At 40.2% G+C, this 17,798-nt stretch overlaps 1 protein-coding gene across 2 annotated transcripts in view; it reads left to right on the top strand.

Annotated features, from left to right (window-relative positions):
- LOC126183280 (potassium voltage-gated channel protein Shal) overlaps positions 1-17,798 on the top strand; it is a 1,105,332-nt gene that overhangs the window by 817,545 nt on the left and 269,989 nt on the right. For both annotated transcript variants that reach the window (XM_049925108.1, XM_049925109.1), the window contains exon 4: positions 11,676-11,828. In XM_049925108.1, coding sequence (XP_049781065.1) covers positions 11,676-11,828 — 153 coding nt within the window. The remainder of the gene's footprint in view (positions 1-11,675; positions 11,829-17,798) is intronic.

A 17,798-nucleotide genomic window follows, 5' to 3' on the forward strand; every position in this document is an offset into this window, starting at 1 on the left:
ACCACAAATTTCCATTTTCCATAGATATAGGCGTAAAGCTGACTGCAGAATGAATCTATTGCCGCCAACGTACATTTAGCGCCAGGATCACGAAGATAACAGGGCTCGATCGCAGGCACATAGACAGTCCCTCGCTTTGTATGCGAGTGGAATAGGAAAGGAAATGACTGCAAGTGATATAAATACTCTCTAGAGCCACGCCCCGTACGGTGGCTTGCGGGGTGCGTATGTAGATGTAGATTCGAACCGGTGTGCGATAGCGAACTCGGCTAAGAAAGCGTGTGATAATAATAATAATAATAATGATAATGATAAATCAGGACTTATGAAGGAAGAACTATGAACAAGTAGTAACAAATATAGTTTATGACAATTGTGACATACTCCTGAACGATTATTTACGTGAGATCAGGCTGCTCAATAACCCATATCAAAAGATGCACAGTGAAAGTGTTCATAACTTCATTGGCAGATACACAGAGTGGTTAAGATATCAGATACCTGCAGCCCCAACAAAAGGTGCAGCCATGCGTCTAACAAATGAAATTACATTCTAATATTCTTTCGGTCAACAAACGTACGCACTGTCGTGTTCTGACATAGATGGGAGAGGGAGAAAAGGGGTTACTGGTCAGTCTGCGCTCCCGAGCGGTACAGAGCAGAAGGCAGAAGGAAAATTCACAGTTAAGGCACTTGATTGTTTTCTTCTATCTGAGCCAACACTGGTACAGGCATTTACTAGAAATGCAAGTAGTGAGACTTGTTAGGGAACTCGTTGTGGAGACTCTTGGACAAACACGGTTTTGAAATAGTTGTTTATTCGAGACGGGACTAATTAATACACTGGAAGCTAGTTCTAGGGTTAAAAAAAGCATGAATAACACTGTTACAACAGAAGCCAGTGCAGAAGTCCTAGGAGTGGATTCAAACCACAGCAGCAAACACTAGCAGCATCTTAAGGCAACAACTTAGTTGCAAAACAAAACATACTGAATGTGACACTATTCACTGAGGCACTCCAAGTGAGAGAGCAGACTTACGCGGAGCTGGACCGAGGCTGGAGTCGACGGACGCGGATTCGGCCCCCAGATCGTCTGACTGAGAACTCCGCCAAAATGTGGAATTTAAGGGCTTTAAAGAGTCGCATGGGGGCACTGTTTTTCCTACTTAAAGCCACCCAGCCAATCCCGCAGGTCTCTTGCAGGCGCCTGCCAATCACGGTTTAGTTAGGTCCCCTCTCTGCTCCTAAGGCAGGGATATTAATGCAGTTGCGCTAAGTACGTATTTGGTATCAACATTGTTCAGCTGAAAGCTAAACGTAACTGCTCTTCCAAATAAGGCTTTCAACATTATTGTTATACGTCATTTAGCCCCGCCCCTCGGGCTCCCCTGAGTAGGGACTGCTAGGTCAACAGTTTTTTGGCGTTTTCGCTCTCTTTCTAACCCTTGTGAGCCTACTGACGTTGCTGTTCTCAGGGCTGGCTTTATACGCTAGTACGCGTCTGTTGGTTACCAAGTTCTATGGTGGCAACCTACCACAGCGTCTAGACGACATATAAAGTTACATGTTAATTCCTTGAAGAATAACTAGCGCCCTGGGACCGCGTCTGGGGGCGTCTGCATTTTCGCAAGGTTCTCCCCTTACGTTGTACTTCATGGAACAATATCTCTCCTAGTTTCGTCTGCCCTCAGCAGCGTCTCTGCTTCCGCGCCTTGGAGCGCCTGTCCTCCTTTCTCACAGCTTCAAGATAACACTACATTAGCAAGGAATAATCAATATATTACAGTATGCACATACAAATGTTGCAGTTAACGAGTCTATTACCGTGTCCTTGTAGTTAGGTAAGGGATTGTGGCGCTTAGTTGAGATAGCAATCCCATGAAATGTAGACATTAGTGATAAAGCTGCTCATAATATGCGTAAATACAGAAATGAGCCATATGTAGTAGCTGAAAACTGAAACCACACCTGTCAGAATTTGTGCTATGGAGTCAATATCACACATTCACAAGCGAGCTCTGTCGCAAATTGCTGGATGCAGTAAAAGTACTGAGATACAGGACAGTATTTGTGGAACTGTTCACACCTGGCGAAAAGTGTGAAATCACATAAAAGAAAATGGAACTATTGATTACGAAACTGGAAATGCCACGGAGTGTACCTCCAACCCCTAAACTAAAATAATTCGTTGTGAAAATAAAGAAAATGCTTCTACCATAACAACAGCAACAATAACTGATACTTCTACTGCTACTACTACTACTACTACTACTACTACAATACCAGTAATAATAATAATAATAATAATAATAATAATAGCAAGTTGATGCATTTTTTGTGAAATGATGAGGCGTAGACTCGAATATTACTGTTTATGGATGCAATCTTTCCCACCCTGAACGTAGAGAGTGAAAATGCTATTAGATAAGTGTGTTACTAGTGAAGATGGCAAACTTACCATTCTTACTGAATGAGTTCCTACTGTGTAAACGATGAAAGCCATTACACATAGTGGTACCTGACGATATTGGCCTGCCTTGAATTTTTTTGCGCCACAGATACGGAAATAGATGAATTCCTCTACCAGTGTATGAAGAAACGTCAAATCTCACAAAGATTGATTGTAGTTGTACAGTTGTTTATGGAGACATGGTCTTCTGACAGCGGCCGGACCATCGAACTTACGTGGAAGTAACTAGTGAGGCCCTTAATGCACAGAGCTCTTCCAAAACTCCAGCGCCAAATGTCTAGAATGAGCAACTGAACAGCCGTAAGAAGGCCATCAACAATGTAACAGCAATGGTCGGCTTAAATGTACAGATCTCTCCCAAAACTCCACCGCCCAAGTTCTACAATGAATAGCTGAATCACGGTGAAAAGGCCGTTAACAGTGCAACAGCCGTAGTCGGCTATCTTTGGTTGAAAGGGTCGCTGTGGGCTAGTAAGAAATTAAAGATTCAATAAGTGGGTGGCGGAAAAGTAAAATATTTGACAAGGAAATTCTGGACAACAGCACTTGGACATGAGTACGCTAAACATAATACCTTCCGTGCACGATACAGGAACCACCATGCAAGACAAGTCCCGTGGCGGTAGACCTGAAACTATTCTCTCATTTTAATTACGGATGGCGAATAAAAGACTACTAGTTAAATATTCTAGTGACGGAAAATGGTAATGCTTTCTGTTAGAAGTAGATGAAGGAAGTCTTTACTAACTGTGGTAGTATAGGTCGGTAGCAGATTAGCGTCTTCTCGTGCTGTGGATACGCATTTGGTGTGTGAATCTCTTTCTGATTCCGGCGACTGAAAACTCGCGAGCCTCTCGCGTTATTGCTTCACGCCTACTTGGGTGACAGTGACATCTCCGAACGACAGATCTGCGCGTCCACAACTGACTTAAAATGGTTCAAATGGCTCTGAGCACTATGGGACTCAACATCTGAGGTCATCACTCCCCTATAACTTGGAACTACTTAAAGCTGACTAACCTAAGCACATCACAGACATCCATGCCCGAAGCAGGATCCGAACCTACGACCGTAGCGGGCGCGCGGTTCCAGACTGAAGGGCCTATAACCGCTCGGCCACACCGGCCGGCACAACTGACTTCCTCACATCTTGATGGCTTCACGACAACTACTCGCCCTCTGTGATCTCTAGGCTGACAACCCTTCGCTGTTTTGTCCTTCCATGTGGCTTCGTGAATGACTCTCCCTCAGCTCGGCAGTATTTGTCATTCCCTGAATGCCGTTACACGTGTTACCCGAACGCGATACCCTTCTGCAACCAGATGTTAATCATAACACAGCTGTTTGCAATTCTTAGGATTTACGGAGCGGACCAGTTTTTCTCTGTTTCCTTGTGGCTTAATGCTGTCTTCATTGCTTGTTCGGTCACGTGAAGCATCGATTGATCATTCACGCCACATCAGGGGCTTCTAACCCTTTCTTACGTCGTACCAGAACATTTACATTATATAAAGTAGATAAACATATTATTGCGTAACGATTTTGGCAATATATAAGAGAACATAATTGATTTACAAGCTCCAACAGAAAAATACAAAAGCAAAAAAAAAATATTTTTCTTGCAACGCTATAGTTATTCTCGTGTTATCGTTTCTTGTGTAAAGAACAGGTGACGAACTTACTTTATTTGAAAATTCCTGTTAGGAATACTGAAAGTGTCTGTATTTAAATGATCTTCTTCAAGATTGTGTTAACTAGGTGTGTGACACAAAACTCACGGTGCTTTGGAAATCTTGGTTTGCCATTTACACCTTAAAGAATTATAATATTGTGAGTTACATGTTAGTTGCGATTTGTTATGTAATTGTTTTGAAAACATTTCAGCGGGTATAAGCACCGCCATATAGTCCTATATACAATTGTCTGTTATTGTTTCTGCTGCCTTAGTGACCATTTATTTGCAAGTTACGCCAGTTTGTTATTCTTCAGTGAAACTATGCGTGAAAATAAGAATACGTTTATTTAGCCTACTCACGTCTCGTGGCAGTCTTTCTCTTCCAGAGAATGTCTCTGTTAAACACTGTTTCACTGGAGGCTACACAAGATGTTTACAAACATTCAACTGTCGCAAAATCTTGTTTATGTTATGTGTGCCACGAGCACTTGAATGCAAGGGTGGGGTTCTGGTGAACTGTGTTTGTTACAAGTTGATCGGCGAGAGGGGAGGGTAAGAGTGAGAGAGACGTGTGTTTGATGTGCTTATACACATTGCTGTGTGCTCATTTTTAACGTTCTTGCTTTCAGCTAGCGTCTTTTCTACGTAAGAATGTCCTTCTGTTGCGTATTTTCGGCTTAGGTTTTTGCGTTGTTTCAGAATGCGTACATCTGTTTCCGTAAAGCTCTCGTATATTATGTGTTCCTTATACTTAAGTTCGTACAATTTCGTCCTGTTTGGTGAAATTGGCCAGTCTTCCCATTGAGTTGGTATATTCCTACATCGTTAAATACACAAATCAAAAAAAATGTTTTGAATCACCCCGGATCCCAGAACTCTTGAACATAGACGTAGACTGTGGATATTGTATCACAGACACAGTCCCTTTGACTAAAACCGCCCAAAGACGTAAACAACCATGCCTGAGCGGCGCCTATTAGTCGGAGGGGTTCCGACAGCTGATCAGTTCCAGACATTCCACCAGGAAGGAGGTATATGGTTCGTGTTGTCTGTAGTTCAACCATGCCTAGACCGTCAATACCGTAGAGTGATCTCGTCTACATTGTTACTTTGTGCCAGGAAGGGCTCTCAACAAGGGAAGTGTCCAGGCGTCTCAGAGTGAACCAAAAAGATGTTGTTCGCACATGGAGGAGATACAGAGAGACAGGAACTGTCGATGACATACCTCGTTCAGGCCGCCCAAGAGCTACTACTGCAGTGGATGACCGCTACTTACGGATTATGGCTCGGGGGAACCCTGACACCAACGCCACCGTGTTGAATAATGCTTTTCGCGCAGCCACAGGACGTCGTGTTACGACTCAAACTCTGCGCAATAGGCTGCATGATGCGCAACTTCACTCCCGACATCGATGGAGAGGTCCATCTTTGCAACCACGACACGATGCAGCGCGGTACAGATAGACCCAACAACATCCCGAATGGACCGCTCAGGATTGGCATCACGTTCTCTTCACCGATGAGTGTAGCATATGCCTTCAACCAGACAATCGTTGGAGACGTGTTTCGAGACAACCCGGTCAGGCTGAACGCCTTAGACACACTGTCCAGAGAGTGCAGCAAGGTGGAGGTTCCCTGCTGTTTTGGGGTGGTATTATGTGGGGCCGACGTGCGCCGCTGGTGGCGATGGAAGGCGCCGTAACGGCTGTACGATTACCTGAATGCCATCCTCCGACCGATAGTGCAGCCATATAGGCAGCGTACTGGCGAAGCATTCGTCTTCATGGACGACAATTCGCGCTCCCATCGTGCACATCTTGTGAATGACTTCCTTCAGGATAACGACATCGCTCGACTAGAGTGGCCAGCATCTTCTGCAGACATGAACCCTTTCGAACAGGCCTGGGATCGATTGAAAAGAGCTGTTTATGGAGGACGTGCTACTGGGTATTAGAGGTACAGGTGTGTACAGCAATCTGGACCACCTCATCTGAATGTCTCGCTGTGTGGTGATACAACATGCAGTGTGTGGTTTTCATGAGCAATAAAAAGGGCAGAAATGATGTTTATGTTGATCTCTATTCCAATTTTCTGTACAGGTTCCGGAACTCTCGAAACCGAGGTGACGCAAAACTTTTTTTGATGTGTGTATATCTAAGGTTATTCCGCTTGTTCTTAGTGTTTTCTTTGCTGTGCTCTGTTGTCTGTTCTACAGGCTATTGGGATTCTTTGTTTATTCATTGTGTTTCCCATTCTACTTTATTAGTATGTGGTAGTGAGTACCGCTTATTTCTGCTTCTCTGATGTAATGTGATCTATTGAGTTATTTGTGTGCTACTTCTATAAATTTTCTTATTCTACATCTGGATGATTGCGTGATAACTTTCATTTTTACTTTGAGGTTCAGCTTGTTGATGGTATCTGTTTTATATCCATTCAAAATAGCAATTTTTTAAATTATCTTGAGTTCAAGTGTGTAATTTTGAAGTTTGTGTGGTGTTCTGTTTATGAATGTGTATGAATCTGGAATATTATGTAACAGTAAACCCCAGATTTTTTAAGGAATCTAGATCCTTTTGTAAAACAGCTTCCAAGATCTGATTACTTTACAAACGAGTTAATTTATTGCATACTCGATATTAAACATATAAACGAGAAAAATTTAAGAAAAGCTTTAAAATTATGCTTCAAATTTTTTGGAACTCGCTAAGTTCTCTCATTATGAAATACTGAATGAATATAGTCAGGATACTTTGCGCTCTATTTTAAGCAAAAGCATGTTTTTCACACATCTCTATGTTTATGATGTCATATCTCCAGAATTATGTGTCATATATTCATTGACATATGTGAATGTTGTCTGCAGACCGCTGAGAATAAACTCGGTAACAAAGTAATAATAAATTGAAACATCATGTCTTATGTTGAAGTTTTACTGTCTGAACAGCAAAAATGTAGTAAGCTATTTCATCATTTTGTGGGAGGTGACAGCAAGAAAAAGTTTTGTAAATGTTTAAAATTACGTGTAAAGCTCCTTGAAAGTCGCTAAGTTCCCTCCATCTGAAATACTGGATGAACAATGTGTGAGTATTTGCGCGCCGTCAGTTACACTGCTTCATAGCAAACACACAGTTCCTAACTGTAATACTTATGTTACTGTGTCAGACGTAAGATTATACTTCTTAATAAGTAGCTTATGGCAGCATTTAAAATTTTAAAATCCGGTCAATAATAATGCAAAATACTGAAGTTGAAATTTTCGTTGCCTCTCGAAGGTTTATGCTGTGGATGACAGCTAGTGGTTGTGCTTTTTCTGTGTATGGAGAAATCATGTTGATCATTGTTTCTCATTGCTGTGAGAACAAGAAAAACTGATATTATTTTTTCTTCTGGTTCCTTGGTAAAGTGTATATGGGGAATGAACTGTGTTGATATTGTTGTATATCTCTTCTGTCTGGCTCTGTATTTCACCTACGAGACAAGTTACGTTATCTACATTTCGATACCAGCATACTGATTTATATGCTTTTTATCGCACAATAACATGGTCCAGGGAAAGTTGACCTCTGTCTCACTGATTGGAGATCTCTCCAGATGCAAATAAAATATTCAGTTGAAAGTGAAGTAATTTTTTTTCTGTCTTTAACCTTAGGATAATTTCAGTATCAAATATTTGCATATCTGAGGCCCTCTTGTGTTATTTCAGTTTCTTTTCTACGATATTTATGGCTTTTCCTGTGGATATACGAGAGTAAATTGACGTAACGTCGAAAGACAGAATTGTTGCTGTCGTAGCGGTATCAATAACTTTGATTTTCTTGATTAGGTCTCCTGTGTTAGTAAAGCTTTTGTTTGTTAGTATATGATGATCCATGAAAATTTTTTGTGATTTAATGGTGTTGCATATAAATTATATTTTGTTAGACTGTTGGGAAACAGCTTGGAGCTGTCCCTTCATAAATATTATAATTAGCTTTAAGGTTTTGCGGTGTGGCACTGAGACATAGTTGAGGGTTGCCTCCATAGAGTTGGTAATTACAGTAAGTATGTAATATATCCTTCATTGCCAACCTAGTTAATTCAGTACTCTAAGACATGAAGGTATTTGCGAGGTCCTCACACACCCATGGATACTGGTAGGTACTGTGTGCTTGTTTTATTCCCTGTGACTTGGTAAAGTCCGTTCAACAAGTTATCTCGTTTCCCTTCGAGGAGTAAACGGATGTTGCATGCTACTAGCTACTACCGGCACGATTCAGATTCACCCCTCATAAGTGGTTTTACTTATAAGCAGTACTATGACCACGTTACGTATGTTTCATGTTATTTATGTTTCAGTGTCTGCTGTATTTACTGCAAATATGGAACTTGCAATTATTTTTAATGTTCCTTATTTCGATGATAATGATGATGTGTTGCTCTCATTAGGCAGGTCTGTCGCAGCAAATTCCACATACTGCAAGCCTCCCAGTTTTATGCCATACCATATAGCTGCATACGATACATTTATCCTGATGATGTCAGTTAATTTTTTCTTCTTCTTCCTTCACTGGTTCTCTTCCCAGTCACCATTCCCTTAGCGTATCTTTTATTACATAGTTTCATCTCATGTAGTGCCCTAACAAGTTTCCGTTCCTCCTCTCTTCCCAGTCACCATTCCCTTAGCGTATCTTTTATTACATAGTCTCATCTCATCTAGTGCCCTAACAAGTTTCCTTTCCTCCTCTTAACTGTTTGCAGTGTTTATCGTTCATCCTCTGTAATGAAAATGTAATCCTGAATTTGTCTCCACATTTCACATCTTCAATTCTTTTCTGTATCCACAGATCAAAAGCCTCTAAGCACTTCCATGCAGTGTCCATGTTTTAGCAACATACAGGGAAACATTTCATACAAAACGCTCCTCTAATCTTTTTCTTAATTGATCTGATGGAACTAAATTTTCTTTGAGACATATGAGTCTCAGTTTTATTTTCGATAATGACAGAATGTGAAGAAATGTATCAAACTTCGTGCTGCAGCCAGTAATTGTACTGAGGTTGCCTGCTTACTAGACAGATATGCTAGCCATTACACCACCAGAGCAGTATAACAAACACATGTGCACTGACTACCCTAGTCCAATGCCCTCCCTAGCACAAACTTCATTTCACTCCCTCAGCCTATTTTTCCTTCTTAAATAGGCAATCTTGACGATTTAAGAAAGGGAAAATGTTCTGAAGGAGTGGATTGAAATTCAAGCCCAGGCCACAGCACAAAATTTTTATTCGTTTATTCGGCTTTTATCATTATCGAAAATTTTTCTTAATTGTTTATTTATTGGACCACAGATAATAGTACGCCCTATAATAACGCCTGAAGTTATCAACTTCTTCCACTAACTAATAACAAATTTTCACTTTTACCTTTCTTGATCACCTTGTGAAAATCAATGCCTTAGTCTTCTTGACATTTATCTTCAGTCCACATTCCTCAGATCTGGTGTTTAGTCCTTTCAACATATCTTAAATATTAACTAGCTTTTCATTTTCACTCAGTATAAATGCCATCAGCAAAGATTATCCTTCTTTTCATTCTCACTGCAGTCTCTTGTTAGAAACAGTTTTATATAAATCATCCAAATAGACGAGGTGAGCGACAACAGCCTTGTCTAACCCCTGGCAACATTTTAGTTCCTTCTGACAGCTCATCTCCTGTTATTACTTTTACTCTTTGTATGATAACTAAGTTGTTCATTAGCCTCCTTTCCTTAAGTTAATTCCATCTATGTCGATATTATTCTTTACTAGAGTTATAAAGTTACCATAGGCTACCGTAGAGTATCCTAAGTAAGCGTAGGCTTTTCCTAGTAGCTTTGCTCAGTTAAGACCGCAACCGCGTTCCTGTATGTCAGGTGTGTTGCATACCTATTGGACATTACCTCATTTCGATCGCTTTGTTTACGTATAGCGACCAGTCTCTTACTAAATTCCGCTATAAATAGTAAGGAGTGAGCCGCCTAGAAACAGTGTGGATATAAAAAGGGCCACATAACTTAAAGAACATTCTGGTTCTACTTAGTTACCCTCCTGTCTGTTACTTAAAAATAAACTCTATTTGTAACTAAATTGAAATTTTGAATGTATAATTCAGGTTTTATTGAAAAATTCTTGATTTTTAACGTGAAATAGAGACACGGCGTACTGAAAATAAAAAAATTATAACTTATTTAAAGCGCTGGAAAGAGCAATTCTTTCAAAGAAAAGGTATTTTTTTTTTAAATTGCAAAAGAAAAACATATCAAACATCGCTTCAATACTACGTTGACTTATATAAAAAAATGTCTGTGTTATTCATAAACGATTTTCACACTTATCAATAATAACAGAAAACTGTTGCCTTTGATCATTATGGAGAACGTCGTATTAACAATAAGACTGTTGTTGTTGTTGTTGTTGTTGTTGTTGTCTTCAGTCCTGAGACTGGTTTGATGCAGCTCTCCATGCTACTCTATCCTGTGCAAGCTTCTTCATTTCCCAGTACTTACTGCAACCTACATCCTTCTGAATCTGCATAGTGTATTCATCTCTTGGTCTCCCTCTACGATTTTTACCCTCTATGCTGCCCTCCAATGCTAAATTTGTGATCCCTCGATGCCTCAGAACATGTCCTACCAACCGGTCCCTTCTTCTTGCCAAGTTGTGCCACAAACTCCTCTTCTCCCCAATTCTGTTCAATACCTCCTCATTAGTTATGTGATCTACACATCTAATCTTCAGCATTTTTCTATAGCACCACATTTCGAAAGCTTCTATTCTCTTCTTGTCCAAACTACTTATCGTCCATGTTTCACTTCCATACATGGCTACACTCCATACAAGTACTTTCAGAAACGAATTCCTGACACTTAAATCTATACTCGATGTTAACAAATTTCTCTTCTTCAGAAACGCTTTCCTTGCCATTGCCAGTCTACATTTTATATCATCAGTTATTTTGCTCTCCAAATAGCAAAACCCCTTTACTACTTTAAGTGACTGATTTCCTAATCTAATTCCCTCAGCATCCCCCGACTTAATTCGACTGCATTCCATGATCCTCGTTTAGCTTTTGTTGATGTTCATCTTATATCCTCCTTTCAAGACACTGTCCATAAAGACTAACAATAAGTATATAGTCTTTCTTTATTTTTGTGTGTGTAAACTGGACTTGTATCAAAAGTAATTGCTGTGGTTATACGAAAGTGCAGAAGTTAAGCGATCAACTAATTATTTACATTTTGTAAAGATATTTGTATATTTTGTAAAGATATAAAGTACACAATGGACTAACAATGAACAATATGTGGTTTTAATTATATGAAAAATAAACATACAAATAAACAAAGAGAAGTCGGCGGCTCCTAGTTTCCCTCTGTTTCTTTCGCTACCGATGCTGCCAATACTTCCGTAATCCAACCATTTACTACGTCATTTATGTACTGTACCGAAACTAGCGAACCGTAGTTTTGGTAGAGCGCAGCCGCATTATTTGATGGCTTTGTGTTGCAGGACCGAGAGTTCGTGGAGATGGAGGTGCCGTACAACGGGCAGCCGAAGCGGCCGGGGTCGCCGTCGCCGCTGGCGAGCCCGGCGCACTCCGCCGCCAGCCACCCCGGGCTGCTGCACGCGTGCTGCGGCCGCTGCTGCGGCCAGCGCTATCAGGTAGCAAACTTTCCCCCGCGCTCCCTTCCCCGCTTGCAGGTACAGCTACTACCTCCAAAAGACTAGGAGCGAGTGCTTTCTCAGATAAACGATGCAGTCATTGTCCCAGACGGCAAGAAGTGCAGGAAACTGCCCAGTCTAGCGTCGGAATGAAAGTGGAGTAACTCGGATGGTTCGTGGAGTGTTAGCTACAACTGCGAGGGATCTCTACCGTGGCTGGTAACTGAGTTAGCTGTTGGACATCGCACATCTCATGTCGGGCGGGGAGATGACTCAGGAAGAGCTGCGTGAAATTCCGCCTTTATCCAGTCTGTAGGCCGTGTTTCGTGGGTGATGGAAGTATTGTACAGAATGAAGCGGCCCCTCGTGAGGCATTACCCCGAGCTGCAAAAATGTAATAAATTTACGTCAGATATTCGAAAGAAATCCGTGTTAGGAAATGGAAATAAATTTTAAATTTTTTGTGGGGGTCCACAGCCTCAACTTATTTTGAGAATGAAAATATGGTCAAGGTAGGCTGTATTCTTTTTATTGTCTATGCGATTGGCCATTTTCAACCTTTGATCATTTAAAGCACGTATCATAAGCTTCCAACTTAATTTTATATTTTAATACTAGTGTTCGATAAAAAGTTGTGGCAACACTGCTGTAACATGAAGGATGTGTATCCAATGGCATACGCATTGTCTGTAGCTGATAGCAGGTCAGTGCAATGACCGGCAACGGCTGTGTTTCAGTCAGTTGCAGAGTGTACTGTCTGAATGTGTGGGAGGCCAGTCCAAGCTCCCTAACAGTAAATTTAGGAAACACGAACAACATGCGCGGATAAAGATTGAAGTAGCACGAAGTCGGAGCGCAAACATAGGGAAAAAAATCCTCTACTGTACAGCTACACTATTGTCGACAAACATCTGGAGGCAGCGACTGCCGTGAAATATCTAGGCGTAACTATCCAGAGGGACCTTAAGTGGAATGACCACACAAAAAAGCATATACCAGACTCAGATTCATCGGAAGAATCTTAAGGAAATGTAATTCATCCACGAAAGAAGTAGCCATCAGGCGCTTGTTCGCCCGATTCTTGAATATTGTTCATCTATTAGTATCTGGGATCCCTATCAGGTAGGACTGATAGAGGAGATACAGAAGATCCAACGAAGAGCGGCGTGTTTTGTCACGGGATCGTTTAGCTGGCGAGATAGCGTTACGGAGATGCTAAACACACTCCACTGGCTCGGGCGCTGATAACCACGCAGTTGAGCGCCCCACAAACCAAACATCATCATCATCACACTCCACTGGCAGACGTTACAAGAGAGGCGTTGCGCATCACGGAGAGATTTACTATTGAAATTTCGGGACAGCACTTTTCAGGAGGAGTCGGAAAACATGTTACTTCCCCCCACACACAACTCGCGTTTTGACCACGAGGAGAAAATTTGAGAAATTATAGCCAATACAGAGTCATTCTTTCCACGTACTATTCGCGAGTGGAACAGTGTTGATGGGGTCAGATGGTGGTACCGAAAGTACCCTCCGCCACACACCATTAGGTGGCTTGAGGAGTATGATGTAAATGTAGATACCATCTGTGTAGAGGAAGGTGATCGAGATGTGGGACGATTATACTGAGAGCATATAATATGGTGAACGTCTATCTATTAAGTTTGGTATGAATTATAGCAGGGTTGCCAACACTTTTTATCCAGCCTATGTACTGGCTGGTACAAGTGGACAGGAAAGCATCTTACTTCTGTGCAACAGAAATGATATATTATCTTTTCCACATGTATCAGCGATATATTATAATGTAAAATGAAGCTGGAAGCTTAAGATACGTGGTTGAAAATGACAAAGGTTGACATTGGCCAATCGCATAGATGTTAAAAAGAATACAGCCTACTTGGACAAAGTGTTTATTCTCAAAATGGAAATAAACAATGGTAGTATGTTTGACTATGAATACAAATAACTGCGATCAGGCACTTTTGAAACCTACATATTTCCATACACTAGTTTTTGAGCCTGTTCAGGCTTATCTTCAGACTGTGCATGCACAAGTTACAAGTTTACTTTGGTAGCGTAATGGTGTATACTGACTTTGTGAGAAGGAGATAGGACTAACTGCCATTTTACGCCATAAACGATAGTCAAATGGCACGCTGTGTAGAAAATAAATTTCTGGAATGTAGATATTTAACTACAGTAGTACGAATAGTGCAGCAATAACTACAGGACTTCGTTTTCTGACACAGTTTACTATGTAACTATCAGTCATAGCGACAAATTAAAGTATGTCGTATCGTCAGATAACCAGTACCCAACACCTCGCTATGAAAATTCCTGTGTGATAAAGATGCCCCTTTTGAAAATGAGGCTGAGAAGGCTCTAAGCTGTTTCAAAAGTGTCTGATGTTAGTTATCTGTAGTTATACAGGGTGTTCGGAAATTCCTATTACAAACTGCTAGGACTTGTGGAGGGGAGTGGGTATGTATTATTTTGAATTGGAACCCATCTCCGGAAACGTGCCAATTCCGTGCTACAACCATGTGAAAATATGTTGGTAACGCGACTATTTTTATAAGTAATTGATTAGGTGTGACCCAGCAAATTACTTGTTATACGATTTCACTTGGGTAATTGTGGCTAAAAGGGTAAGCGATGGACTCAAAAGTTGTGGAGAACGATCTTGATAAAGACGAAGAGTAGCCCTTCCATTATGTGAGTTTCGCCATTCAGAAGGATCATGTAAGTGGATTCTGCAAACGTGTATTCAACCATGTTACTATAACACTCATAGACACGCGAATGAGGCTCGAATCAGGTCAGAGAGGTACGCAGACGTCAACTGACATCAGCCGAACAGACGTAACCACCGCCCACCATGACTACCCTTTTCCCTGTTGCATTTCTACCTAGAAAAGATGTTTTCACCGGCTGTAACACAGAAACGGTACGTTTCCAGATATGGATTCGTATTCAAAATATTATGTACTCACCCCCTTCTACTAGTCCCAGAAGTTTGTAACGGGAATTTCCGAGCATCTTGTATTTAATTAACGCTGAGTGGCGTGTTCCACAACATGAATAACGGATAAACTTCACTGAAAACATGTTGCAGTGTTTCCCGTTATCTGTTTTGACAGAACATTTTGACAACAATTTAATGAACAAGCGAAAAGTTGTGAAAGTTTTCTAAGTTTACTTCATGGTTCTACTTACAAGAGAAGTGCTTGACTTCGAACGCTCAGAGCCGCACGAAAATATGCTCAGAATATAAGTAACTCATCCCAAAAAAACAGTCGCATGTGCCATTAGCATGCAACACTGCGCGTATTAGCATATGAGACATTTGAATCATCATCTGTTCATGGCCTAATAAAGTAACATGGTGACGCGAAGAAATAATACATTGGTATAATAGGACAAAAACTCACATATTTCAGTATTGTGACTTATTCCTACATTTCCCTCTGCTTGTAATAATTATACTGTCTGAACAACGAACCTTTTCTCTTGACTTGCAATGCTGCACAGCTATTCCGTCTTCAAAGTACTGGTGCGGAATTTCAATGAAGTGGTCAAAACAAAATGGAACAGAACAATATTCACATCTGACAGAAGCTACATTTTCACATTCAACACCAATTCTGCATTCAAGCAGTGCAATAACAAACGTCACACTAATTTCATTTCAAAGCTATATTATTATACCAATGCCATAAGCTCCCGTTTGCCTAACATATTATAACATGTGCTGGTACTTTGGTGCAGAAAATTGGTTGCATAGCACAGAGTGAAGGCTAGTGATATTTTGAGTTAAGGTTGTCAAGTAGCTTGTAAAGACTGATAAAATAGACTCACTTCAAAGTGGTTTTTCATATTTTAATCATCAATCATACTTCTCATGTAGAGCTTATATTGCTTAAACAAGTGCACATCAAGTGAAGTGCACTATACTGTTGTCTTTCACGTGTTTTTGGTCCTATTATACCGATTTATGTTTCTTCGCGTTACGAAAGTTCCTCTCTTACGCCTTGAGAAGGTGATAATTCAAATGATCCTCGTGGGAAGACGCGTAGATTTGCATGCGAATCGTTCATACCACTGTTTTAGGGAAGAGTGATTTATACTCTAAGTACACTTTCGTGCGGTTGTGAGCATTAGAGATTACGCACCTTCCTTGTTAGCTTAAACAGTAAGTGAGGAAGTAAGGCTTGTTTAGCATGTTTTCTCTTAATGAGTTTTCATTTGATTTTCAGCAACACGCTGTTTTTGTTGACATTATACATGATTTACTTCATCTTTTATACATAATATAATTTCATCATTGAGCTTCAAAGGCAGAAACAATGCTTCATTTGTACTAGTGGTAACAGTGCGAAGTTTCATACTGTAGTTCCGTTGTTGTATTATACCCCACCGATATACAATTATTAAAAATTACCACTTTGTGTGAAGCCAATTGAATTGGAGGCACATCCAAGGCCTTCTTCAGGAGATAATACCTAAAACAAGCTCGTTATCAACCTATTCAAAGATATGCATGTTAAGTCGTTTGTAGATAGAGAAACCATTGGTCGCATGTTTTAGTGTTTGCCGTTATTTGATTATGAACGTAGGAGTCTTGTCATTATTAGAAATTTGAACAAAGTTTTATAGAGATACTTTGACTGTAGGGAGTAAAACATAATAGTAACGTACTATAATTTTCTTCTAAAATGAACTAGTTGTGGATGTTTTTGTTTTTTAAGTGGCTTTAAGCAGCTATCAGCACACAATTATCGTGTTGTGCTGCGAACATTAAGTATCAATTTAAGTTTTATTTAGAGTATATTATTATCAAAGCAGGTTTTAAACACACAGCTTTCAGAAGTGACCTTACTTAAAATTACTAACTATAACAGATAGGTTTAACGAAAACTTGGACACAACACAGAAGAATAATTGTAAAATATTTATACAGCGAGAGAAGGGTCAACAGCACAGTTCAGTTATTAAATTTGAAATAAACTGGACGAACTGAAAGTAATTTCATTCACATTTGATGTCATAGGTTCGTTAGTTCATATTATTTGATGTTCGCTGAATCTTTACAGTCTCTTCTTACTGTTCGCTTCATTACTAACAATTTGGTTTTTATAATGTTCTCCATTTTTTTCATATTCATTGTAATGGTGAGTATTTTAGTGTTCATTGGTAATAGTTACAATAATGACATACCTGTTGAAATAGTATTTCACCTCACTGATAGTCATTATAATTTTAATATTTATTTGTTTGCTTATTTTACATCCAACGTTATTTTTCGTTTGTTTTCCGCATTTATTAATGCAAAACAGTTACACTTAAAATCTTTCTTTCAACTATCATTATTACATTAAAGTAACGTGACCCACCTCTATAGTTATTTTATTGCACTGTTTGTACCTAAAGTGTCACTCTTACCAAAATATCCAGAGTTACTCATAGTGGTCCATGATTTTCTCCAAGAAATCCATTACACCGCAGGATAATAGCCCAGATAATTTTTTTAATACGGCATTCCCCTTCCTGAGAGTTATGTTCTACAACTGAAGTGTTATTTCTTCGTCTTTCATTCATTATTTCTCATTTGCGTGCAATAACTACTTTCCCGGAGATGGACCTACAGATGTTGTATGGTCTTATAGTTTCGTGTAATTTCATCTGTTTCTGAATTCTGTCACAGTTCCCCAGTTCTTCGCGCATAGCACATGACCTCACATAAAGGTGCAAGCTGACGCTGGTGCGATCAACTCCTTCTTCCCTATGCCTGAAACTATCAGGTACCTCCCGTTCCTTGGAATGCGTTGTTCTGGAAACGGCATCTCGGTAGCTCCCCCCTTATCTCTGTAAACGACCTTCTTAGGCAGATGACGACAGCAGAACACTCAGCACTCACCACAGCATACGCAAATGTCCAGTCTCTCACTTTTCATCCAATGTCTT

This window comes from Schistocerca cancellata, chromosome 4 (genome assembly GCF_023864275.1).
Source record: "Schistocerca cancellata isolate TAMUIC-IGC-003103 chromosome 4, iqSchCanc2.1, whole genome shotgun sequence".
NCBI lineage: Eukaryota > Metazoa > Arthropoda > Insecta > Orthoptera > Acrididae > Schistocerca > Schistocerca cancellata.